General features: G+C 41.7%; 2 protein-coding genes across 2 annotated transcripts in view; one reads left to right on the top strand and one right to left on the bottom strand.

The window, feature by feature from the left end:
• ryr1b (ryanodine receptor 1b (skeletal)) overlaps positions 1–9,525 on the bottom strand; it is a 69,387-nt gene extending 59,862 nt beyond the window's left edge. The window contains exon 1 of the mRNA XM_041940466.1: positions 9,465–9,525. Within this exon, the coding sequence (XP_041796400.1) occupies positions 9,465–9,512 (48 nt within the window). The 5' untranslated portion in view covers positions 9,513–9,525. The remainder of the gene's footprint in view (positions 1–9,464) is intronic.
• A 4,282-nt stretch (positions 9,526–13,807) lies between these two features.
• Positions 13,808–27,820, top strand: rasgrp4 (RAS guanyl releasing protein 4). Its single transcript, XM_041939924.1, has 17 exons — positions 13,808–14,295; positions 20,307–20,446; positions 21,518–21,629; positions 21,851–21,913; positions 22,026–22,157; positions 22,293–22,434; positions 23,277–23,450; positions 23,624–23,740; positions 24,344–24,619; positions 24,712–24,792; positions 25,084–25,188; positions 25,318–25,427; positions 25,580–25,730; positions 25,818–25,854; positions 25,987–26,118; positions 26,224–26,426; positions 26,733–27,820. The coding sequence occupies exons 1-17, from the start codon at positions 14,279–14,281 to the stop codon at positions 26,841–26,843; spliced, it is 2,103 nt and encodes a 700-aa protein (XP_041795858.1). The 5' UTR covers positions 13,808–14,278; the 3' UTR covers positions 26,844–27,820.
• Positions 27,821–27,850: the final 30 nt, after the last annotated feature.

Raw genomic sequence — 27,850 nt, 5'->3', positions numbered from 1 at the left:
GGGCTATGTGGATGTTGGGGGTCAGAGGGAGAGGCAGAGACAATTGGATGTAAACTGACAGACAGTTACACAAGCAAACACACTAGTGTGCGCAAATAGAGGTGTGTAATGCAGCAGAGATTTACAGCCAGGGGCACAGACAGTGGCTGAAAGCAGACACCTTTGTATTTTCACTAGGGCCGTCTGATGGTGCACATGCAGACAGGGGGTAGCCAGGGTTCCCCAGACAAGCAGGCATGCTGTCCGCCCTAAACAGGAAGCAAATAAGCATACAGATGCAAAATGGCGAGCTGGCCGACCCCTCCCCTAAATAAAGGGTAGGACAGAATGGGCGCTGAGGTGTAATTCTACAACTGTGAACACAGCTGATACAGGTCTTGCTGTGGGCAGATAGTGTGTTAGATTGTTTAGTTTCACGTGCAGTGACACTTCTGTTTGTGGAGGATATCCTCATATTTAGAGAGTAATGTGGGGGAAGTGAGAGAAGATGAGATCAGTTTATCCAGTTGAGTGGAACACTTTCTCATGGTCTAAACTGATGCTATCTTGGTAACACAAGCATCCAGCTAAGTGCTGATACATTTTTAAGTGTAGTTGGGAGGTTTGTCTTCTCCACTAGCAGGTAAACAGCTGGTTCACTGTTCAAGAATCGAATATGACATTCAGCACTGGGAAACCGGGACTGGCGGCTTTAATCCATCAGTCAGTTCTGCACTGTCCAAAAGGCCTGATTTTCAAATGCATTTTGGTACAATAAACATGATTCTTAGAATATATCAAAAGCAGTGTGCTTTTTCTTTATCTCCATAAAAAAACACCAACAAAAGTGATGCATAGCCTGAGACCAGAAGACACAAATACACAAAGAACAAATTATTTTTTGTCTAGTCTGTAATTTTTTTATATATATAGTGACATATTTTCAAACACATGTTTGATATGTGCAACAGATATATCTACATTATCTTGATAATAAGAGTGTTCAAAATCACATTGTAAACTTTAAGTTAAATGTTTTTTCACAGCAAAATCAAAAGCCATTAAAATCAAATTACCGTATGTTGTTTTGTTTGTTTGGTTTCAATGCTGTTTCAACTGTTTCACAAACCTTTGTTTTAATCTTTATTTCAGTTCATGACTGATATTTCCACCGCAATACTGGCTTACTATTTCACTTTGCTACTTATTTTGACGCCATACTCTCAAATTCTGACTTGACAAAGTGCCACATCTGTGCGGCTGAAAACCTGCAAAGTCATCAAATCACTCTCCTCAAATGAAAAACATATCCATTCTTTCTTTATGGTCCTGATTTCTGCCCAGTGCTCTGCTAAAAGTGTGCTGATGTAATGTGCTGTCCCTCACTCTCTTTATGTCTGCAGAAAAAGAGTGAGGGACAGCACATTGCACAGTGTGTGGGTGGAGGAGAGAAATGGTTCAATAAAGCAGAGGAGAGAGTGGTTATGGGGTTTCCCTTTGAACACTGGGAGAGACCATACAGGTGCACTATCAGGATCTTCCATCACAGGATGCAGTCTGAAGGGCCATGCGACACCCTCATTCCCCTACATCAAGCACTCTCGCTCATGTTTTCTCCTTTACTTGCTAAAAGATCTGCAAGAATAAAATCTCCCAAACAACCTTCCTTTCTTTCAAAACACTTTTGCCTTGTATCTTAATTTTTCAGAATCCTCTAAACGCCTCTAAAGCATTTTAACATCAGACAATTTTCATTGATAAATCTTCCACCCACCATCACCTGACACTGTAGATTGAAGAGTCTATACTTTCTCAGGATATGTAAAGAGTCATCAAGTGTGAATAAAAAGATCAGGCTGAGAGATTGGTTTACATACAGTAAACACCAGGCCTACACACCATCTCATACACATCACCTCAAAAATAGCCAAACCATCCCATTAACTCACCAGTGTCAGGATTTTTGTAGCTGCAACATTCAAGAAAAAGTGCATGCAGACTGTCTGACAGCAGCACACCAAACAACAAAGCGGCAATTATTTCATGTGTCAATAAATATGAAATTAAACAACAACTTAAACTACATGCTTGTGAAAAAGTACATATATCGTTAATGTGAAACTGTTACTGCTGCATCATCATTACAGTCGTGTGAGTGCATCTCTGCATGTCTGAGTTATATGTCTAAAGTGGAATGGACTGATTTTACAGACAAGTTATGAAGCACCAAAGCTATAGGTGGCTTGAGACAGAAAAGTTATGGTGCTGCTCTGAATCATTGCTGGTAAATCTTTCAGTGCACAGAAGAGCATTTAAAGCTTTGTCTTTTTCACATTCTGCTCTTTCTCATGATCACTCTTGTTTCACACTTTCTTTTGATGTGCTCTTTTTGCCCATATTTTCTCTCTGTACTCTTATTATTTCATTGCTGTCCTCTTTTCTCTCGTGTTTTCCATTACCTCTACCACTCTGCTCTGCACCCCCTCCCGCCCTCCACTCCAATCCTATTTTAGGTGGCTGCACCTGTCACTATCACATTCCCTCCTTTTGCTGACCAGCAGATACTTAAAGATCTCCCTCAGAGATACTTACTGTAGAAGACTCACTTGGACTCTCTTGCATTGAGCAGAGGAAAACTAACTAACCTCTATATCTGATGAGAAAAGAGTCAAATCAACCAATCACTACCCAAATCTGATTATGTTTCAGTTAAACACAGGAAAAGTAAAGGACATGTATCGTGTTTAACCATTCTACCTTAAAGCTTTCTGGGTTTTACATTTCAGACACACTCATAATAGAATTAGGGTTCAAATCTTGACAGAAGTGACATTGTGTTTTGACAGCTATACCACACACTGGCTTCACTCCCCTCGGGCTCAGTTAAACTGCTACAAACTACCAGACATCAAACATTAAACAGCCTGTGCCCTTTGAAAGATGATAAGTCTGGCAGACAGCAGACTTTCTACAGACAACACCATTATAAATAATTTATTTTTGCTGGCCTGAATCCAAAATCTATTCCTCTAAAAAAAATGCCTTTAAGTACTTTCCTGATCAGCAGGCCTGTTTAAAGCAGATGTGTAATCCAGAAACTGAATACAGGAGTGAGTTAAGGTGCAGAGAGAGATTTATTGTGCAAGACAAGCAACATCCCATAGTCAGAATGGAAACATAGCCTAATAGCCTGAGAAAATAGGACTTGAAAAACTAAAATATGAAATATTGGGGCAAATACGAGAAACATCTCCAGTCTATCAAAAAAACTATTTACCATCTTACATTCTGTGGAAAGTTCAAATGAAGAGTTCAATCCAAACATTAAACTCCAAATATCCTTGAACCTCGCTTGAAGTTCACCAAGTTAATCTTCACGGTTTCATCTCAGCCTTTGCTAAAACTTATTCTTTAATAAGACCAGGTTCCTACGGCTCAGAAAAAATACTGCCCGATTTCTCCAGACAGCTTTTGCAGCTTAATCCAAATGCCCCAAGCCAACGACTGCAATGTGGATCTAAGATAGTTTAATATTTACGTCAACGTCTCCAACATTCTGCTCTCTGACAAAACCCCAGCTGCACACACATTATGGAAGATTTGGCATCTTGGAACAAGCATTGTGAGTGAGAATTTATCAAGTCAACACCGGGCTTCTGGACTTGTTTAGCCACAAAACACTTGATGCTGTTCTAGCTTCTAAAGGGCTTTGAAGGAGCGTACCAGTGATTTTTCCCACTAATCACATCGACTTTATATCACTGCCAGCCATTTTAAAAATTATGTTGCTATGTTTCCATTCATCTCTGAATACAATATGCAAATGTATTAGTAGGTGAGAAGTAAAGCAGTGCCGGCTTACTCAATTATCAATAGTCTGCTAATTGATTCAGATGCCATTTCGTTCCATTAATAGAAACCAAGGCTGCCTGAAACAGTGAGATAAACACATCCAAGCATCAATAAAGAAAAGTATTCAAAAATCATCAGCAAAACTGTACAGCATGCATGATTTAGTATGCTTAGTGTGTAATTAGTCATTACTGTATGATTAGTTAAGGAGTTATACTAATAGTATACTACTAGTATGTTTTTATTTGTGTGTTCAGAACAGTAGTTTGAGAGAAGGTGAACAGATAAACTGCATGAGTTTGGTCCGAGCACCAACTTTGATCTGATTTTGACTTATTTTTATCAAACTACTACTTAAATTATTGATATGATTTCACACAAAACAGACATCTTTGAACTGTGAGTGGTAACATGGACGTGAACACAAGGAACCTTCATGCAGAAAAGATGCCTTGATCCTTCTAGTTGTAAGATGACAGAGCTAATCATCATCTCTGCCCACACACACCCACACCCACACACACACACAACCACACACACATACAGCATACCAGTTGTGTCACTTTGCAACACTTTGCTCCCTCTCTCTGTATCCGTCTCGTGCCTGAGAAAGCAGACCAGACCACCTGTTTATTGTGTAAACTGCTGTGACCAAAGCAGGCAGACTAACAGGTGCTGTGTGTATGTGTGTGTGTGTGTGTGTGTGTGTGTGCGTGTGTGTGTGTGAGTGTTGTGGACGTGTTCATCTCCTGGGCTCAGCACTTCTAAAGCCCTGCTTCGCTCACACCCTCCCCACCTCCTCACCTCCGTCTGTCATCTGCCGCCATACCAAAATCTGCTGCTACTGTTGCTCACTGTTGGACTGACTATGTGTGTGTGTGTGTGTGTGTTTGTGTGTGTGTGTGTGTGGAAAAGACACAAACAGAGAGAGAGAGGGAACAAATGACAGTTGGGATGAAAAATGAGGAGAGACTGTGTCCCTGTACACATAAACAGCAGTGCAACCAAATATATATCCGATGTGCTTCCTCAGCCAGTGTCACCTAAACTGCAGAAATGGAAATAAGCATCCCATCCTGATCTCACAGAAAAAAGAAGCCATCCAGACATGATAGTATAACGCTCCCTGGAGTAAACAGAAATGACGTGTTAACGAATGAAGGAAGAGAGAGGCGGTGATGAAAGGCGGGCTTTTCATTTTGCAGTGAAGATATCCTGCAGGGGACGGCATCTAAATCCAGTGCTGAATTTGCTTATCGAATCAGAATGCTTTTAAATACCTTATTAAATCTACTTTAAGTGGCACAAATCTAAGTAATCGTATCGCTAAATAAATAAGCACAAACACTCATAGTTTGACAGTTTTGCATCACATATTATTTTGCTATTTTTAAAAGAAATGACTACCAAAATGTTTTGAACATTGCTCTTAAAATAAAGAGAGATACAAGCTAAAGATTTGGTCAGCAAATATGGGAATTGTATCATCGTGGAACTAAAAGCAAAACTGAAGTGGTTATCAGAACCCAAACCTAGACAGCCTAAAAAAGTCACTGGCAGAGCGTCCGACAGCCAAGTGGTTAAGACTCATTCCAAATAACCACAACGTCCGAGATCCAGCTCGAGACCTCTGTTGCATGTCATGTGTCAAACACAGGCATAATGGCAATGAAATCTCTAACCAAAAACAGTTACTGGCGCAATATAAAGTGCCTACCGAGTGAGCACTGAGCTACCCAACTGTCAAAAGACGTCTAGATACAATATCTACATTCAAACTGGACTAAATATTACAGAAAACTGAAAGACATGTTGTCACCTTTTAACTTCCAAGTCACCAAAACTTCCTGTGAACATAACTGCTCATACAGTCCTGTGGCGTCTGCAGGCCCGCATTTGTCACAAACGCCACAATTGACTGTCACAACAATGAACAAGATCTCTGTTCACTTGACACGCACACACACCCACATCTACACACTCGCACACCCCATCTCCAAAAGGATTCTGGCAAGTAGGACACTGACTCCTCTGGTTTCTCCCTCCAGAGTGTGGGCACTTATAGTGGCACACTATAAAAAGAAACTGCTCTTATAGACTGGAGCTTGAATACCCCCTCAAACTCGCTCGCCTGTGTGATTCACACCACCAGCGTGGCAAAATGAAACAGTGACACAGCTTTTACCGTCAACAGCAGAGAAACGGCACCGTGGCATGAACTCTGGGTTACCTGATGTAGACTTTCATGTGTTTATAGTGCAGTGAGACATTTCAGAGGCCTGTGGCTGTTGTTGTGGGCTTTTTCTAAAGAGAGAAAAGGAAAGACTGCTGGCTATTGCAAGCTAAGCCGATCTCTTGACAGCAAATGTGGGGGCTGAAGTGCTTGCAGGGTGTTTTTTGAGGAGGAGGTTGAATACTAGATACCTGTAGTTCAACCAAGGGCATCCACTTTTTTTGAGCGGAGAGCGTATTTAAGTAGCCTGCTACTGTACAACAGGTGGCATGGCTAAGGCCCACCAGTGAGTGCAGACTGTACAATTATCTGAGCCACATTGTGATCACTCAGCATTGTATGAGTCACAGGCCTGGGCCATATTAGAATAACAAAATAAAACCCAGAATAGAATGGAGCAGCGCCGCTGAGTAATCTGTGTGTGGCCTTTTGTGATGTGAAAATGATCACTGGAGATGTGTCGAAGAAGACCAACACGCAGAACATTTTCCTGCGATTCCCAGCTCTCAGTGAGAAGGATTCAGCATTGAAAGGATCTAATCTCCTCTTCCTTTCTTCTCGTACTATTAAACAAAAACCCCATGGGGGGAAAAAAAGACTAAACGCAGTAACACTGCATTGCATTACTCCCAAACTCACACCGCCACCAGCTTTTCTTCTTATCTGGAGGATTCCCAGCAGGGATGAAAAACAAGACAAATAACAGAGAAAGGGATAAAAAATGAAGGGATTATACTGCTAACATTTTTCAGCTCTTTCCCCAAATAGACAACAATACATTTCTCAAACTGCACAAACACCTACATGCTCAGTTACTGACAGGGGAGGGCCGCCCGAATAACCTGCTGTAGAGTTTGTGTTTGCTCCATCATTACATTCAGCATCCTGGTGATGGACTGTGGGAAACTTCAATTGAATACAAATGGGACTTATTATTGATTTACAGCTCATGAGCATGACAAGTTAAACCCTGTACAATTATGAGAGCAAATTATAAGAGCAGCTGGTAGCGAAGTTACGATTGACATAATGATTTCTACAGAATCATGGAGCTTCTTTACAACACCGATATACATTTTTACTAAGTTAAACTAACCTAAACTCATTTCCGATGAGCTATCAGAGTCCCGAGTGATTTTTTGTAAAACAAATCAATTTTTTTTACCCTTCCTCCTTAGTCATATATCACACAAAGGGCATTTTCATTTTACATCAGGCAGCTATAACATGACTACAGTCTGCTGCCCCTGCTGGTCCAGGTGAGGTAAGAACGCCTCCGTGCTCCCACTCCCCTTTCATCACACCTCCCACCTCCAATATAACCCAGGGAAAATCCCCAGCAGAGAGAAACAGCTGACTCACACAATGCCTCCCATCACTGGCCTCTAATTAAAAGACTGATAACACAGACCATTTGGTGAATGCTTTAATCCAAAGCACCACAAGCACTTACATTTTTAGCCCTGTATCCCCAGCGGGGATGGCACCCCTGACCCCGACAGTGTTAGTGTCAAAGATAAACCCACTGAAGCATATGAGGCATTAATAATTCACATAGAGCTGCATTGTTTTTCCTTTTGAAGTGTTGGTGTCTAATAGTTTCATTCTAACCGAGCCTCTTGAACCAGAGGACAAACCCACTGAAGGAATTCAAAGTGTTCAGCTTGTGTCTCAACGATTCATTTGCCAGTTCTTGAAGGGAGGAAAAAAACCCTGTTTATAGTTTTGTAACAGTGGCAACAGCTGTGTTGCTCTGTAATGCCGTCTTGTGGATATTGTGAGCTGACTGCACGAGCCTGACAGGAATCCATCAATATACTCTGCCGGTGGTCTTTCTGCATGTCGATATGTGGGCTCTTTTCTACTTGAACTATTATTTCACACCTAACAAGATTCAAGTGCCAGCTAGGTAAACATTGCAGCAACAGTGGCTGTAAAGTAGAGCTCCACTTAAACAAAATACATTTCAGTGTGGATGTTCGTTGATGCTCGTCTCAAAGGCCAACTACGTGAGCAGGGATGAGTCTCCAGTTTTAGGGTTTTTTTAGCCTGGCATTAATTCAGGATTAATGTTTGACTTTGACTGGAATTTAATCATCGTTAACATCAATAAAATACATTTTTTGTCTTAACTAACGATTTCAAGCAAAATGTCATTAAAAATCAACACAACTAGTAATCAAAGTTTCTGTTTTATATGGGTGAAGAATTGTCCTATTATATAAAGTCCTATTTATACAAAGATACTGATTTCATATCTGAAATATATTCTGTTGATGTTGATTTCAAACAAATCATCCAGTTCTAAATGGAAACACTTGATCTTGAACTCATGAATGCAAATTTCATTGACATGTCATGCTCAATGACAATAAAGTATCTTGAATCTTGAATCATGATCTACCAGGTGATTACTGGTATCAATAATGGAGGGTTTCTCAACATTTTTTCACTCTAATGACCATTTTGAGGTTGAAAAGGTGGTGGGTTTTCCGTTTAGGTGCTTGGAGACAGCTCCAAACGGATTCAGACTAATTTAACACACTATTTATCTCAGACTCTGCATGATCATCTGTTTGTCTCTCTTTGGCTTTGGAAACTCAGCTGTTTTAGGTCATTTTCAGGGTCATCCCCCCCTGAGTTTCAGACTGTAAAGTAGATATCTCTACACTGTGACTGTGTGTTGGCTTCTCCAAGGAAGACATGCAGCCTTTGGCCAGCTGTCCCCTGCAGGCTCTGGGTAGCTTGCTGCTTTGCCTCCTCACCCCACATTGACAGGCTCTACTTTCCTCAGATATAAATAGATAACGATGCTAACAGATGCACCAGCTCTTGTCTATCTATCTGCGCTCACATTCACATATGCACGCATACACCGTTACCCCGTCTATTCTTAAGCCCAGAACATTCTGGAAGTAATATAAAAGAGATTAGGCAAGACAATGAGCAGTGCATTCTGAAAAGATCGAAATATGATCGCGTAATGTAGGTTAACAACCCCAAGTTTTCTGCAATCACAAGAGATTAAAGAAATCAATTACCAAGTTTAAAGAGAGCAACTAATAAGCAGGTCATGGCACATTCAGGGCACCGCAAAAATAGTCAACTATATACAGAAGCGGGCCTTGGCTCTGAGAACTGCAACTACGGATATGACTTAAATATTCAATGCCAGGGAAGCAAAAGTGATAAAAGTGAAGGGACTGTGAAGCCAGTGGCCACTGAAGGAGCACTGAAGTTGTTTCTGAAAGATCACAGAGTATAAATTAATTGCTTCTCTTCTCTCTCATTTCACTTCTCATAACTCTTCATCTCCTTCTCCAGCCCCAAACCTCCCAAACTCCCCTCCAGCAGCCAGTGCAGGTTAGCCTTCCCGAAAAGGAAAGTAAGCAGGACTCACCGTTCGCAGGAACTGAATCTCCTCCTCTCCCTCTCCCCCTTCTGCCATCCTTCGCCGAGGGTTATTCGCAGCTCCTCGGGAGAAAAGAGAAAATCCGTCTGTTTTCTCTCTTCAGGAATTGGATTTTTTATCTCCTTTGCTGCGTCCCTCCCTCTCCCTCTCCAGGTTGCACCTCTCTCCTTCCTTGTTGCTACACCCCTTTCCCTCTCTCACTCTCAGTGTCTCTTGCTCTCAGTGCTGGTGTGTGTGGGTGTGCTGGAGGACAGCATGAGTCCTGTGGCTCTCACGGTGTTGTGAGAGAGAGTGACAGGAGGCGAGGCTCTCCCTACTCCTCTCCCCTCTCGCCTTGCATCCCCCCAACCGCAGATGAGGGAGGGAGGGAGGGATGGTAGGTGGGGGAGGGAGGGGTAGGCACCTTGTAGCACATTTACACGGCTCCCATCCCACCATGCCGCCATGTTTGTAGAAGTGGGCCACTCCTTCACACAGGCTCCCTCCCTCCAACACACACACACACACACATCCCTCCCCTCCTTCCACATGTCTAAGGCTATAAAAGGAAAGGGGGGTGAGGACTAGCCTTTGGGGAGAGTGCAGTAAGTACAGTTGCACACACACCGCAACTCTTCAAAGTGAAGAAGTCAGCTGCACTGTATAAAACCCAGTCACAAGTAGGTGAATGAGTGCATTAACACTGCATTAGCTGCTCTGCACCTAACTGGAGCTATGTGGAAAATCCAGACACCTGTGTCACCTGATACAGTCAGCTGATGAGGTCAGTTTAATGTTATATCTTCTCGGTTGTGCGGCATTTAAATAAGAACTGGTGACGGTGTCTGCAGGAGTGATGCTGGACAGATGGAGCAGAGATGCATGATGGGGGATCTGAACAGTGGTAATATGTGAGTCTCAATACTGCTTTTGCAACTGGATTTATTTTTTGTGATCATTACTGATTAAAATAAACTTGATTTGGAAAATTTAAGTGTACAAATTCCTGAAAACTAAACCAAAAAAAGCAACATTCTTAGTTAAAAAACTGTCAGATAGCCTGCTTGATCGAGATTGTGTGGGTGTGGTTTAATCAGATTTGATTGACAGTGGCAATCATCAGATTATTAAACTCTAAAATTCTGATTGGTCAGCACATGGAAATTGCCATTTTTTCCCAACTCAGGCCCACTTTAAACTCACTTGACTTGACAACTTGACAACTCAATGTTTGGCAATTTTTTTTTGCTTAATTTAGCACCTAAAAGTTAAACTGAAAATGAAATCTGCTGTTTGTTGTTATTTCTACTTGATTATAATGAATTAAACGAATAATAATTTCAGCTTAGTTTACAATCATCATTCATTTTGTTTCCTCTTTCTACAACAGACAGTTCTAAATGCTATAATTCATGCTCTTCCCTAGCTGATCAGGTAAAGTTAACTTAAAAACTGACTAATTTCCTGCAGGAACTAAAAATCTGTTGGATCAAAGCAGAGCTCAGCCTACGGCTTGGCACATTCAGTGCTTTCTTCCAGTCTAAGCAACCACAAAATGAGACACTTTGCACAGACATTATGTCAGGCATTTAATTAGCTCTGTGCACTTTCACACTTGCCCATGAATTTTCAGATTTGATGCTTCAGTGTTACAATAGCAAAGGTCTTATCAAAGAACAGCAATTAATTACTAGAATATTATTTCAAAACATCTTAGCTGTGGAAATATAACTGTCGACAGCCCTCAAACATTCCTGTGTGGCCTCTTTTTATTTTATGTTTATTCACTGTCAGCAGTGTGATTGTTTCTTCCTTCATTTTCTTTTATTTTTAGGTGGGTGGGGTGATTACTTGTATACATCATTTATTGAGCAAAAATGTCAAAAAAAAGTTTTCTCAAATGTAGTGGAGTTGCCACTGTTCTCTGTTTCATGTCATTGTAAACTGAATATCTTTGAGCATTGGATTGTTGATATAACAAGTAACTTGAACCACCTCGGGTACAATAAATTATGATGGGCATTTTTAGTACTTTTTTTTTTTAGAAACCAAACAAATAATTAATTAAATAATCATTATCATTATCTTTCAGCCTTCACTGAAACATCCAATTTAATTTGAGTATTAAATGGTGTCCATCCAGCTTCTCTGTTAGTCTCCTTACAGCCTGAATAAAATCCCCTTAGTCCTCTTTTAGCTCTGAATAGATATACCTTGACACAAAATGGCCAATAGACTTGAAACAGAATACTCTGATGCCAAAAGAGTGTGAATAAACAATGTGCCAGAAAAACATGTTTGCAGACTACAAAGTCAAAGGCCAAAAATGCTATTCTCTCACAGGATAAACAGCTCTGTCTGGAAAGCCTGATGCATTCCTGTAGGAAACAGTGGATATGCATGGGTGTCAGTGGCACACCCCTCTTGGTCACATCAGGCAGCAAGGATGCACCACACAGAAGAGCTGGAAGTCTGAGCGGAAAAAGCGCATCATACACTCAATCAGAAGCGGCGGCCAGCCCTCAGACAGTGTGCACACACACACAAACACACACATCCTTACCTCCTTAACCTCCATCTGGCATCCTTCAGCATGCTCCCCTTCTCGCCCATCTCCCACTGCAACAGCAGCTGACAGCCTGTTAAGATGTTTTGGGACGCTGCTCGCCGGGATACAACTGCGTCCAGCGGGGAAAATTGATAGGAGACGGAGGAGGAGGTGCTACGTCACTGAAGCAGAATTAACATGAATTCTGGGAGTATGAGTCCTGATTCAGAGAAGACCTGCTGTTCCCGTTTTTTTTTTTTTTTTTTTTTTTTTTTTGCCAACTCATGAATCTGCCTCAATTTATGTGCAGTTGCGGCGCCGCGCCTGAGGGTGGCGACAGTGTACAGAGAATCTGAAACTGAAATCTCTCCAATGGACTCTGTGAAATGATGAAGCTTTATAAACAGTCACGGTAGCATCGAGCACTGGTAAGTACTGACTGTTATTGAGCTGGTTCCTTGAAACTTAATTGAAAGAAAAGGAGAAAATTTGCCCTAAATGATATCTACACAAGACCGTAACGTAACGCTAACGTTACGCTAGTTGACGTTACTTTGCTAACAACGACAAAAGTTAAGGAACTTATCATATCGCAAAATAAGTCAAAATCTTTACAAATACACGATGTACGCTAGTTAAACTTTCAACTCTCAAATGTCGTCTTACTTTAAAAGAAAACCTACGAGTCCCGTAAGTTACCGTTCCTTTTACTTTTCGTTACCGTCAATGTACGTCAATACGTCCCCTTAAAGGCTTCCGTTTTTACAGGCAATAACAAAATAAAAGCCTTAAAATAAAATGCACTTATTTCACATATTAAACATGTTAGTCACAAAACAAACTAAATATAGGATTCACTATGGCAAAATAGTGTTGGATTAAAATATAAATGAGGTCGACTGGCTTTTTTAAAATTTTTTCAGCTTGTGTTGTGTCTTCAGATTTACCAGCTGAGTTGATTGCAACTCTTCCTCTTTTAAAGAACTGTTGCTTAAGATTACAGTAAGATTACAAAATTACCAGGAAAGACCATTAAATACTTTTTTTCTTCTGTGACATTTCCATGTACCCTGTTTAAGTTCTTCAGTGATCTCCTTTCTGATTCCTGCTCTGTGCATCTTTCCCTGCTTTTGAATGCCATATCGCCCACTCTCTCTGCCAGCCAGTCAGCTTCCTGCAGCAAAGAGGCCACCTCTGCAGACTTAGGGACATTAATGTCCCCTGTTTGGTCGCCTCTTCCTCTTGGTGTGTTAAAACAAGGATGCCTTTGAGTCTCCCTGTCCAGCTGCACAGCCACATTCACAAGCACAAACACTACCTCCCTGTGTAATCACGTGCCACCCTGAGAAATGACAGAGGGAGTTAAAAAGGTAGAAATCAGGGTGATAGACTTGATTTTGGGGACACTTCAGACCCTGGATAAACAAATCTAGATGGGAGATTATCAGACATCTAATGATTTATTTTCAGGAACTGATTCCTTTGCCAAGTTTAGGCGATACTCCAGAAAACTGCATCAAAAAGTGACACTTAGGTGTGGCCTATTTTTTTCTGTGTTGATGCTCTGAAAAAAGAACCGCAGATGTAGCTTCCTGGAGTACACTGATGGTGCTCAGATGATTGCTCATCACTATCTCACTCTAACTCTCCTCCTCCTTCCTCTATGGGTACAGCATTTGTGTTCACTATTTCTCTCTCTCTCTCTCTCTCTCTCTCTCTCCTCCCCCCTCCCCCTTGTGCTTGCACACACACACACACACACACACACACACACACACATACAGAAACTGATGTGAGTTCCCCTATCTGTCAGAGCCAGTTCCTCCATTTAAGATGCTGACTTGTTTATGTAGAGGGGACAAGTGAATGACTTTTGTTAGCTCTTGCACTCTACGTTGACGCTTGTTTGAGGCTTTTTGTCTTTAACGTTTCTGCTTTGTTGCAGGTGGAGGGAGCACAAAGTCTGTTTTGTTGATGATTTGTGGTTTATAGATATCTTCAGAGAGCAGAGAGAGAGGGAGGTTGACTGACACACAGAGAGTGGTTTGATAAGCAGGGCTTAGGCGTGGTAGGCTGGTAGGTGGGCAGCCCTCACCCCCAGCAGCTCTCCATCCTGTGCCCGCTCTCGCTGTCCTGGGCACACATAAACACATAGAGGACACAGAGGAGGAGAAGGAGGAGGAGCAGGGTCAACCATGGAGCTGTAGGGACACGTTCAGATGCCCGTGCGGATCGCCAGTGGAGGAGGAGTGCAGCTGAGGAGAAGAGCTCTGCAATGAACAAGACCAAGAGGTAATTTAAAAGAGAAGGGAAAAGAAGAGGGTGCATCAAAAACCAGAGCCTGGTGCACTCAGACCCACTTGCAGCTCAGTTTCTAATGCAAGTGTAAGTCTAAGTATGTGTCAGCAGCAAGTGTTTTGTGTGTAGCGGCAATGTGTGAACTTTGAGGTTATGAGATGCAATGTGGTTTGTGCAAAGGCTTTCAACAAGCTGAAGAGAAATGAGGGCATTTAGTTTTATTTTCTGCTCGGTGTGTATGTTTTCTGCCCTCTATTTGAATGTAGACAGTGCAGTGGAGAGACGGCGAGAGAGAGCTTTGTGTTAAAGGCAAGGCTGCAGACGCGAATCACACATACACACTCACGCACAGTCTAATGTGTTTGACCTGCATATCAGCGAAGAGTATCAACATCTCAAATTATTTGTGTGTACTGCACACAAGCAAGCTCTGACATTCAACAGTTGTGCGTGCCTGTTGAGTGCTGCCTGTTCATCTTTCCATGGAAATGTGTTCTGCTTTTCTCTTCTGTCCAGCTAATCTCAATTTACATGTCAGTTCAGTGATGTTTTTTTGCATTTGATCTAAGATACTGCTGAGAAACTCCACATTTAGTAGCCTGTTTCTTTTTTCATTGGTACTTTTTTGCTGCAGTAGTTGTGACCACAGCTCTTATCAGATTGCCTGGAATGAAAGGGTTGTGTGTTGAATGTTAAGGTAGTCAGACCTGTGTCATAAGTGATTTAACTACCTGAGTTTAAGGTAGACTGTTGGAGTGGCCACTTTACTGTTTGTCCCCCTCAGTGGTGAGATTATCGTAAACCAGTACTCGGAATTGCAATAGGTATCATTTCTCAATACTGAGTTTGTTTTTTCAAAACTCTTCACACAGTCAGCACAACAGAAGTCGGTGTGGACTGAACTGTGCATCACGTTTCATTGCTCTGATACAGAATAAATTCACTGACCACATCTTTCAAAATTCATTAAGTGTTTTCTCTTTCAAACTCAACCACCACAAAAACTCCTTGTAATTACATTCTATGTTTACATCTCATAAAAACTGTTAAATTTACATTCATAACATAACCCAAAACTACTGCAAATTAGATTGCAGTTTTCTATTAAGACATTTTAAAAATGTATGAACTCTGTATTGGGACATACTGCACTGAGCACCTATTTCCATTCCTTGACGACCTTTTGAAAGACAGGTGAAGAAAGAGTGACACAGAACATTTTGTAATTGTGTGAGTCGATGTAGCAAAGTGATGGATCAGGCATACAAAAAGGTTTTGTCCTCTCTTTTGCAAGAGAGGGCAGAAGGAATGATGCTGATGAGAACAGGGTTGATTAACACTTGTATTTCTGTATCTGTAGTTATCCTGTACAAGTACGTATAGTGAATATCAATAGCTTTGTATGGCATATCTAGAATTACTTCAGTTTCATTTTGTGAACTTGAGTTACTCATGAAAAATGAGCCTATTGAAGCACATTGCAGCATTTTTGAATTTCTGGGACATATACTGTAGGGTATAGGCCCAATAATGTAGCATCCTTGTTTTTGTTGTAAAAGAATGCTGGTTTATGCTAATAAAGACACTTCAAAGACAACAGTGAGGCATACTGTAATGCTACCTGCTGTTAGTGGTGTTTAGTGTTAGGAATGATAGATGCAAGGATTCACAAATGACTGAAAAAACTGTGAAACCACGAAAAATCAGACTTAAGTCTTTGTAGAAGAATTATGTAAGTGTGTGTGTGAGAGAGAGAGAAATAGAGAGCAAGAACAAAAGAAAGAGAGTACGCCCAGGCACTGAAGGTGTGTGTAGTTGTACAGGTATGACTTCATTGTTTAACAGAGTCATGGCTGCAGTCCCAGTTTACTCTTCTTCTTCCTCACAAAACTGCCGAAGAGCTTTATGAATATCTGCTGCAATTTTTCTGATGTTACAGTACGTACAACGGTTGGTACAGTGACTTTATTGTCGGACCAAATGGGTGAATGGCTCGTTGCAGTAGATGTATCCTCTTGATGCAGAGGGAACAAGAACGCAGGTTGTGAGAGGGGAGAGCGAGAGGAAAAGAGCAGCTCACAAACAAGGCCTTCAAAGGGCCCTTGCTTCAATTAATCAATTAAGGAAAGAAAGAGAGGAATTTGCATATCCCCCTGCCAGTGTGAGAGCGAGAGAGAGAGAAAGGGGGGGGGGTGTGGGACTGGATCTGTAGCCAGGAGTCCTGACACGGATGGGAAAGGGAGTGAGAGGGGGATTTCCAAAGAAAAAAAAGGAGAAGCAGTTTCCTGAATGGCTTGAATGGGGCAAAGACGAAGGATGAGGAAAAAGTGGGTGAAGGAGTAGTCACTGAGGAAAAGGAGGTGTGAGAGGTCTTCCCAAAATAAAATCAGTGATATGATGGAACCAGACCCAAGCTCATTAATATTAAAAAAAAACAAGACTACCATTTTTTGTAGGGATTTTTCCTCATTGTCATGCACACGGGGATTTCCTTTTTCGCTGTCAAGTTTCAGCAGTCGTGTGTTTCCATGGATGCGCTGTTAAATATAGAGGGCTAATTATTGTGTTTACCCAAGCTGGATATCTGACTCTTGGGAAAAGGTGAATGCAAATGCCCAAACAGTAACTCCAACTGTGTTCAGATTTGCATGGGAGTCCACACACTGACTGTATTTACCAACAGCCCTCTGTTCTTCTTAAGCCGGCCAGACACCGAAAAGAGATCACTGAGTGCTGTGCTATGTGTTACCTGCTCAGCAATTGCGGGGAAATTCCCTGACAGACGTCATGACATCAATAACATTTCCCCATCAGCACTTCTGTTTGTAGTAGCGAGCTTGTCCTCTCATGTGTGCGTCTGCTTTGACAGACGAGAGCTGGATTCACTCTGAGTCAAAAAGAGAGAGATGACGGGTTGTAAAGGGTACTGAGATAAGAAGAGCATCCACCAGCAGTCAGAAAATCAGTCGTCCAAATGTGCACGAATTAATTAATCGTTTAAATGTTTCATTTATTTAGTTCATTCGTTAATAAACGTGTAGACCACATGCATTAAGATATTCAGGTATACATTTCACATGGCACAAAAAATTCATTAAAAGGTTGTTCATAAAACAAAAATGCAAAGCACACCCTTTATACTATTCATCACTGTAAAACACTAAATACTTTGGGGGCTTGGACTTGTGGTCACACAAAACAAACAAAAAGGAATGAACACATAATAATATACTTGAGTTTTCTCCTGAAGAGCTATAAAATGTTAATTTGAATTTGCTTGGAAACTGCTAAATGTCAAAGCAGAGTCAGATGATAAAAGGTTAAGTGTACAACCCTGTTTTAAGCTTGGTAAAAATGCCATTTCTGCCATTTGTGAAATGGGTTTCAGGGCATAAGACGTTGGTTAATTTTCTAAACAGAAGTCAGTATTATTTATATAGCCCAAAATGACAAATTACATTACGTCAGAGGGATTTACAATGCATACGGCAAACTGAGGTCCTGAGGATAGAGAGATGCGTGTTATTCTTCAACTTATCTTAACTTCAACTTGTCTTCACTGGGCAGTATTGTAGAAGTGTAATAGGAGGCTGAGGTCAAGAAACAATGAACCCAGGCAGCTTGATTGTGTGCTTTGTGTTTTGCTTCTCCCTCTAAGGTCTCAATGTGTTGTGAGGTTTTTACCTACCCTGACCACAGTATAGCTTCGGGTGGTACATGCTGTGCTGTTTAGTGTTAGTGTTTTAAATTCAGTAGCCAGCCGGTGTAATGAGGCGAAGAGGAGGAGGAGGAAAGGTGGGCTCTTGTTGCCCGGCAAGTTTCCAAACCAGCCGCCTGGAGCTGGACTACCACGATGCAGAGAGATGCCGTCGTCACTGACATCCTCCCATCAGGGTTTCTGAATCCAGGCACGGCTGAGGGAAAAATGTGTGCTGTGATAACTGTGACGGATGGACGAAACAGCACGTACAGGCAGGAGAGCAGCTTGTGGTATAAATAGATCAGTGAATCTCACCCTGTACGCCTGTATGAAGCTGTGCATCCATGAGTGTCTATTCATTGTTGCACATAAAGCAAACCCTGCGTTTTTCTGTGACTGCCGTGTGTGGATGCATGTGTTGAGTTAGTCATTGTGTGTGTGTGGGTGTACTTGTGCAGCTATCTCTGTGAGAACCAATTTGAGGTTAGGTTTAAGGTTAGGGTGAGGTGCTCGGGAATGCATTATGTCAGTGAGGGTCCTCACAAGGATAGAAGTACAAATGTGTGTGTGTGTGTGTGTGTGTGTGGATGTGCGTGTGTGTCTGTGCGTGTTTGTGTGTGTGTGTGCTGAGACTGTGAGTGGGCTGGGGAAATGAGCCACACACGAGCACAGGTTAAGAGAAGGGGATGCAGATCTGGCCATTCAGGGAACTTGTCGCCAGTTCTCTGAATTCTAAATGTTTCCTAGTAATGTCATGATATAAGCGGCAGCATAGAGACACCGCGTCACACTGTTACATGGTGTACACTGTTATATGGTGCACACTGTTATATGGTGCACACTGTTTCTACAGACATTTGTGGAAACTGGTTTTATTTCAAATTAAGCAGGAGAATTGTGGATCAAAACCTTTACTCAAACTCCTATGCAAAAGTAAAGCAAAGATACCAGTTTATGAAAAGCCTACTTACTGGTTATTGGGAAATACAGTTAGTCATTGCTAAACTGAGCCCCTGATCTGAAGAGGAAGCATTAATCACATCATGGGAATGGAGTCTCATTTATCTCTTTAAGGGCATTTGAAAAGCCCTTAAAGAGTAACTCTCAAAAAAAGAAAGCGGTTTTGTACTTTCATTGGTTGAAAGTACTTTTGCACTTCTGACCAGACTTCAACATCATTCCAGCTTCAGCATGTGGCCGCTGTGTGGTTATATGCTTTGTTAACACTGTATGTATGCAGCATTCAAGTGAATGTTAATTAGCGAGATTTTAAAAAGCCACAAACATGTTGCTAGCTGCCATACATTTGCTTCGTGCAGCAGACCTTTGTCTCCTATTGCCCTCCATACTGTAGATGACATTGCAGTAAATAGGACCTTTAGTTACAGTGCATGCCACAAACTGTATTGCACTTTTGTGAATACATACAGGTGCTAAGAGGAACCTGTTTTCTGAGGAAATGCTGAAGAATTACCATTGCAAATCAGTATTGTTGTAGATGTGGGACATATTATAGTACTGACCTCATGCAAATGTATTGTTGTACTTTTTCAGTCTGTCTCTCAGATTTTCAGTGTGTACTCAGTCTACTGGTCCAAGGAATGCATTAATACTGCAAAGGCATTGGCCAAGAAATGTTGTAGCTTTCAAAATCTGCAATTTAAAACGACCTAATGAACACAGTGTGTTGCTATGTTTTTTAAAACTTATACAAGAAATTACAGCAGTCATTATAATTATATGTACGTCATTATCTTATAGCATGTTGGTCTCCTCTTCATGGCGTTGCATTAAAAGAGTTTGAAACAACAAAGGTAGGGGTTGCATATTTCAAAGAGGATGATTGTTGACATTTGCGACAATAGAAATATTCATAAAAACTCTCCTAACTCTCAACAAAAAAGCGTTTGAAAGCACAGATCAAGTAAAAATACTGCACACCTGTCTGTAGCAGGGCCAGTTCTTCCATCTCCTGGTCCTGAGAGGGTCAGCACCATCTAAACCTGTGAGACTGCACACACAATGTCAGTACAAATGCAAGTCTGTGACCTATTTGACAAATAATGAACATTATCTGGACTGTCTGTCTGCCAGGCAGCTTCAGGTGGAGAAACACAGAACACTGTGTAGTTGTTTTCACGTGTCCTGCCAGTGCGTGATGGTTTAGACAGCTGCAGAGCTGTAGCAAGCTTATCAGATGTGGGGAGCTGCATTTCCTCAGATGTTGACCTGCACTACCTCACCACACTCTGCTCTACTTATTTCTAAGCTACTTATTCTCTCTCTCTCTGTCTCTCTCTCTCAGGAAGCCCAAGCTGGTCCAGCGGAGGAGGAATACATGTCCCAGTCCTCAGGACATCAGTCGGGCCCTGCAGAGCCCCTCTGCTCCCAGCGCCAGTGCTGCCAGCCTGGATGAGCTTATACAGCGTTGCCTGAACTGCTTCGGTCAGTCTCCCTCCCTGCATGTTTGCATGTGTTCTTGAAGTTCGTCATGTGTCTTTACTCTGTATTACAAAGGTTATATAAATGAGGGATGAGGGAGAGTTAGGAGGGAATCCAGGGTGAGAGAAAGTGACAGGGAGGGAGTGGGGGAGACAAAGGGCAGTGTCATACAATCAAGCTTTGTTCTGTTGGGTTGCAGAGGCCAACTAGCTATTCCCATGCAATGTTAAACTATACAAATCTCTCTCCCCTCTGCCTCTCTTGCGCTGGTCTCACTCTCTCCACTGGTCAGTTCATCCAAATCACAAAAACATATCTGGATACCCCTAGTGGCAACTGGAACACAGATAGTTTATGTTTAATTTGCAGAGGTTTTGAGATGTCCACTGTTGTGAGTTCTACTACCACCACAGTAATGGAGGTGAACTACATTTCTTTTCTGGTGCTCAAAGATTGAAGAGTGACATTTGAAAAATTCAACATGCCTATCCAAAAGGGATGCCTTAATCTGGATAATCAAACAGTTTTAAAACAGAACAAGAGACACTGCTGTTGAGTAGTTTTATAAACTAATACAAACAAAAGGAAACAAATAATCCCAAAAATATCTGAGCATGCAGAGATCACTAGGGGGAAAGTAATACAAATAATTCATGTATATCAAAACCTCATGTACTGTATGAATTTAAAAAAAACAACCGGTTTGATGGACTTCTAATAGCATTGGGTATCAGTTGTGTTACAATCTTCTTGCTATAGCAGATCACGCAAGCACATGTGTCATTAAATATATATTTTTTTCTATATGTGAGTCTGAAAAGGTTCAAAAGCTGGTATTGACCTTAAACAACCCAGTGAGAGACACTGACTGTTTATGTTCCATTACAATATAATGTATATAATGTACAGTCACAGACAGAAAAAAAGATTGAACACCTGGAGAAAACCAGTCTGAAAATCAGAAACCCTCTCAGTAGAACTGAACGGACCACCGTGCAGCCAACAGTTTTTGTTGTTGTTTTTAGCCACATTAATCCTCCTTGTGTGCAACGTGCTGCTGTGTTTTGGTTGCAGATTCAGAGGGGAAGCTTTCCAGCCCCAGAGGGTCCCAGCTGGTCCACATGACCCTGATGATGCACAGCTGGGTTGTACCATCTCAGATGTTCGCCCAGAAACTTCTTGCACTATATCCTCCACTGTCACTCTGTGCAGTGCTCTGGTCCCGCTGGTGCACTGCTCCCAATCACATGTCCATGTTCATTAATCAGATCAGGAAACAGGCATGGCTTTGTTTTGCACTCCTTGTCGGCACAGCAGATTTGACGTACATATCCGTGCTGGCATTAAGTATAATGTTGTACCATAACACTTGCACTGTGTGTTTAGATCCTTGACTTTTTCTCTTACTTATAAGGATTGTCCGTCAGACAAAAGAGGACTGAGACGGACACAGATCTGCCACCTTATCAGGTGAGTAAGGACACCAGGCACGTGAGCGTGTTGTATGACAGGCTGTGACAGAACTGGTTATCCTGCTCTATTTGCGGGTAGTAAACATATTTTCTGTCCTGCTGTGTGCAAGGCAGTGGATCAGCCAGTTCCCAGCAGTATTCGAGGCAGACCCCCTCCTTGAGCAGACCATGGGGGACCTGTGGGCACTGGTCCGGTCAGATGGAGAGGAGACACACTCGCAGCTCATTGACACCTCCTGCTTGTGAGCCACGTTTGACTTGCTTCACCATCATGGAGGAATTGTAGTTTGCCTATTAGGCCACAACTCAATCATGTTTTTCTATAAATAGAAAATAGAGTTTTTCTATAAATAGAAAAACTGGCTTTCTTTTCCTAGAAGCCCTCATGTGAACATATTCCAGGCACCCTCGCCCTCTGTGAAGAAGAGGAAGGTGTCTTTGATCTTCGACCACATGGAGCCAGATGAGATGGCTGAGCACCTCAGCTACCTGGAGTTCAAGAACTTCTGTAATGTTTCAGTAAGTTCAGTGAACAGCTTCTCACTATTTGCTGTTCTAACTTAATGAGTCATCATATGGTGGCCATGACTTGCAAAGATGTTGCTGCTCCCAAACTCCCAAATTTTACTATTTTTAAGTAAATTTGAAAGGAGGCTAAACAATCAAATGCACGGACACATTTGTATATCTTTGGGTTTGATGCAATACAGAGACAGCTGTAAATGTAAATTTCTCTTTGGAGATTAAGAAAGTATCTATCTATCTATCTATCTATCTATCTATCTATCTATCTATCTATCTATCTATCTATCTATCTATCTATCTACCTAAATGAAACAACAGACTGAGAGTATGAAGGAGACTTCAGGTGTATCAGCAATGCTGATGACAGAGTTTAAAGGCCCCACCTTCCATAGACTGCAGCCTTTTAAAATATGTTTGGTATCAGTAAAAACCTTTAAGGGTTTTTTTTTTTTTTTTTGGAGATGGTAAGAAATCCCTTTGGCTAGTGCAAGATATATGACGAACAGCAGAGCATCTGTACCAATATCTACATTTCCAAACCCTTTATAAAGAATGTCTTATTGCAAAGTGGTACCACATCTTTCCTTTCATTGAGAAGTCACATAACATGGTCCTTCTGGATGTTGTAAAGTTGTTTTCTCTTTCAGTAGAAAAGCATTTAGCACTACAAAATATGACCAGTCTCGCAATCAGCAGTGGCTAATACAAGTATCTGAAATGGTGAAACTGGCTGGTTTGAATTTGGTGACAGATTTCTACCCTTCTTGTACACCTGAGTGAAAACAGTGATAAACTCACGTTGTTTCCGGCCTGATTGCTGCTATCTGATTGGCCAGTTCCTGGACTACCGCAGCTACGTGGTGCGAGGCTCGGTGAGGGACAATCCGGCTCTGGAGCGGTCGGTCATGATGTGTAACGGAGTCTCCCAGTGGGTCCAGCTGATGATCCTCAGCAGACACACAGCCCAGCAGAGAGCCCAGGTCTTCACTAAGTTCATTCATGTGGCTCAGGTAAACTGGCAGAGGGATCAAACACAACAGAAACTAGCTCACAGGCTCAGAGGGATTTTTGTTTGGCTGCCAGGAAATGTTCTTGTTTTGGTTGCTTGGTTTTGTTTTGGGGAAAATGACTTTATGTGCTGTTTGACACCCGGCGTTCCATTGCTCTGCTTTGTCCTCTATAGAAACTTCGAGTTCTGCAAAACTTTAACACTCTAATGGCAGTGACTGGAGGCCTCTGTCACAGCTCAATCTCCCGCCTCAAAGACACCTCTAACCTGCTGCCTCCTGACATCACTAAGGTATCTTAAATAGTACAGATTAGTCAGACCACCTCACCAAAAAGCTACAATGATTCAACTTTTCTGTCTTGAATCATTCTCCTTCTTAAACTTTGACATTTCTTGACTTATATATGTCATATTTTTATGCAGACTTTTCTGTTTTTTAATACTTCTACGTTCACTGTCAGTCAAAATATATAGTTTGGTGAGATTTGGTGATTTTTACTTCTATTTACTTTCAGCCTTAACTATGAAACTAACACAGTATGTGTGCAGGTTCCAGAATCAGTATAGCTTGTTTTATAAGAGAGAGGAGTTACGTGTTTGGGTGTAACAGCAAATTGGAGAATTCTTCAGTGTAGGTCACATTTTCACTTCTTGTTTTCTTTTAGGGGACAACACAGGTTTCTTTGTCTTATCCTTATATCAATTCAGTCTTTAGTTGTCTATTTGTTCTGCTGCATTGGACAAAAAGTAACTCTACTACTATTCACACCCAAAAAGAAATAATTGAACATATGGTTAAGAATATTTTTTGGACCAAATTCTTATTTGATCACTTAAATTTGGCATATGACAGGCTCATTTATCATTACTTTCTTGATCTGTATCCTCTTTGAGGCCCTGAGTGAGATGACAGAGCTGCTCTCCTCACGCAGCAACTACATCATCTACCGGCGGGTTTACAACGAGTGCAGCGGCTTCAAGGTGCCCATCCTGGGCGTCCACCTGAAGGATCTGATCTCTCTGAACGAGGCCCTGCCGGACTACATCAATGAGGACAAGATCAACCTTAGCAAGCTGCAGCACCTGTACAGCAATATCAATGACCTACTGGCCATTCACAGCTGCACGCCGCCTTTCGAGGCCAACAAAGACCTTCTGCATCTGCTCACGGTACGAGACAGAAACTGGGAGATGATTTATAAGAATTCAGATAAAAATATTCCAGGAAGAACATCTTAAGTTATGTTCTTTTAATGCTTCAGCTCTCTCTAGATTTATATTACACTGAGGATGAGATATATGAGCTTTCATACACCAAGGAACCCAAGAACCCCAAGATCCAGGTCAGTAGAGCGACATACTCCTCTTTGAAGTTGAGCTCTATCTAACACAATCAGGCTCACTCTTGTTATAACCTCTTTTCACAAGAGGACGGACATTTGTATACTCTCTGTGGGTGTAACATCTACTTCAAAACAAAAGCACAGACTCAGTGCTGGAACACATCAAAATCAGCCACATCAAAGCGCCGTACGTTAGGGAAGCGTGTTATGTGGTGGGTGTGCTCTTTTTTTTTTCCTGTTTCTCATATGTGCAGTCCTTCGTGTCTCATCACTGATTCTGTTGGTCCACAGCCTGTAGCTCCAGTTAAACCACCTGTAGTGGCAGAGTGGGGTTCAGGGGTCACCCCCAGGCTCGACCCTGACACCATATCTAAACACGTTAAACAGATGGTGGATGTGAGTATGTGACTCTGCAGCAGACCCCCGTCTTTCACTTCCTTATTACATGACAGGCTAAAGCAGAACTAACCAACTGCTCCTTGGCAAGTGCAACTGAATGTCTGATTGCTCTGTTGCCCCCTGCAGTCCATAATGAAAAATTACGACCAGAACCAGGATGGTTACATTTCACTGGAGGACTTTGAGAAAATTGCAGCCAACTTCCCCTTTTCCTTCTGCACGCATGAAACTGACAGGTGAGGAAGCTGCAACATGCACAAAGGCCTCTCACGGTGTTGTGGCTGCAAAACAGAGAAAACATGAAAAAACATGAGCCGTTGAATCGTTTACAAAAACCTCAACCCACTTACTCACCATTGTGTTGCACTTTGGAAAATTTTGTGCCCAGGGAGGGACAAATCAGCCGTGAAGAAATCACCTCTTACTTCATGAGGGGAATGTCTGTATGTGCCAAACTGGGCTACAACTTCAATGACGTGCATAACTTCCATGAAACCACGTACAAACGGCCAACGTTTTGTTATACTTGTGGAGGCTTTGTGAGTATCCATTGTATCCACTTTTGGTTTCATGTAAATGGCCAATCAGACTGCAATATCACATGTATGGTGTCTGTCTTCTTGTAGCTGTGGGGAGTCATCAAGCAGGGCTACCACTGCAAAGGTAAGATCACAATCCATGTAGTTTCATCCGTCATCAAAGAGTAATTTGCCAGAACCTTTTGTAATTTGAGTGAACTGATCCTTTTTGTAGCCGTGCTTCTTTTAAAATCTTAGCATTTTTTCTGTCTCTCAGACTGTGGGATCAACTGTCACAGACACTGCAGAGATCTGGTGGGAATGGAGTGTTTGAAGAAGCACAAAAACACAACTGGGTCCTGCCCGTGCACCCCTGCCCCCGACTCAAGAACCAAGGGCAACAGCTGGAGTACGTCCTTTCTCCATCATACACGAAAAATACCAGTAACACCTAAAACACCATGCCTATAACACGACCTTGAACCCAGTAAACTGATTCATATTCTCTTGTCAGGTTCAGAGGAGGAGGCTTTTGTTTTTCCCCAAAGTAATGAGACAGAACAGAACAAGGGCACCTCTGTTAGAAAAAATAACAGCGGGGATTCAGCGCTGTCGGACCGCTCCACTCAGACAGATCCTGGAGTGTGGACGCCTGAGAAACGGGACAAGAGGGGAAACCACCACAACTCTCGTGTACATGCATCCCCAGAGAGAAAGGTGAGACCCTGCAAGGTGCAATTCTGCCTTTTTATGCAATCTATTCTTCACAGTTGCTCACGACCTCATACTGAAATATCAGTATGACAGTCTAAATCTGTCGAGTGACTAAAAACACGGCTCTTAACCACCAGTGTTCAGAGCCAGTGCAAGTTTCTTTTATTACTAAATGTTATTTTTGATGAACCAACCCTTTATAGCTTAATTTAAGCTCTCCCTCTAAAAACTGAAATGGTTTTTCCAGAATGCTGTTTCTGAGTTTGAGAAGAATTGTCTTGATGATGAATTTCTCTCTTCTGTTTTCAGATCAACACGCTGCCACAGAGAACCCGAGGCTGCTCCATGCCCGTATCCTTCTTACAGGAGAAGATGGAGGAGCTGCATCTCTACAAAGACAAGAGCAGAGAGCCAGACTGAGCTCTTCATCTTCTTCATTTTCCCTCATGGACAAAATATCCAGACAGCATCACGTTTGTCAGCGCTGTGTCTGACTGGTGTTGAACTGATGAGATTTACTGGCCATTCACATCAGAATGCCAGCTACTGTACATGGACTCCCTCGTGTTTTGAGTGTTGTTGTGACTTGTTTTTATTATTTTGTCAGTCTCATTAGTTTGGCTTATTATTTAGGCTTCAAACATCAATTTTCCTACTGTAATTTATGAAGACCTCATATTGTTTTTAGAACAGGTGCCTTGGTTCTCTGGTGCTAAGATTCTGCACGACCTCAATCCATAAGGTCATTTATGACAAAAGACGTTAAGGGTTTCCAGATGTACACGTAATAAATGCAGGGTAGGAAATTAACACTAACCTCAACAAAACTCTGGTTAAGTTTAACTTTGGCAGCTATATGACAACTCTGCTCATGAACTTGTAAAGCCTTCAGAAGTTTTAGAATTGGCTGATATATGTATACCATGAGACAATTTGCTGCTTGTTAACCAGCAGATATTGCAATATCCTTTATGAGGTATCTATTCCTTTATCTCTGGTTATATCAGGCCATTGACTGGCAGACAATTTTGCAATTCACTGAAGCCGAAGCCTTAAGTTGTTTTTTTTTTTAATTGCAATATTGGATTTACTGGTTTGTCATGTGTGATTAACCACCTTAACATTTCTATCTGGTTAGCTGCTCGTATTTCCAGAAAACGTTCATCAACATATTCACCACAACTAGCAGCAGAACATGTTTATTTCCTGCCCTGACAATGTTTTTGACTTTTCAATTATTCCAAAAGTTCATTCAAGGTTCAGCAGGACTGCACTAGAATTGCTCCAATTTTGGTATATTATTTTTAGCAAAATGCTTTTTTTGTTTTGTTCTTTGTCCACAATTTCAATCTTGTTGAAAATAAGAAAAGAAAAAATACACCAGCAATGATACACCAGCAATATGTGTTGTTTGACTTAAGTCACTG

Source organism: Chelmon rostratus, chromosome 7, assembly GCF_017976325.1.
Source record: "Chelmon rostratus isolate fCheRos1 chromosome 7, fCheRos1.pri, whole genome shotgun sequence".
NCBI classification, from domain to species: Eukaryota; Metazoa; Chordata; class Actinopteri; order Chaetodontiformes; family Chaetodontidae; genus Chelmon; species Chelmon rostratus.
Note: the sequence above shows the minus strand (reverse complement) of the source record. Positions and strands in the feature narration are given on the sequence as shown.

What these genes read in the sequence shown, in the direction of transcription:
- rasgrp4 (XM_041939924.1), top strand. An exon ending in GCAGGGCTACCACTGCAAAG is followed by an intron (nt 25,855 to 25,986) that starts GTAAGATCACAA and finishes TCTGTCTCTCAG; the next exon opens with ACTGTGGGATCAACTGTCAC. An exon ending in AACCAAGGGCAACAGCTGGA is followed by an intron (nt 26,119 to 26,223) that starts GTACGTCCTTTC and finishes TTCTCTTGTCAG; the next exon opens with GTTCAGAGGAGGAGGCTTTT.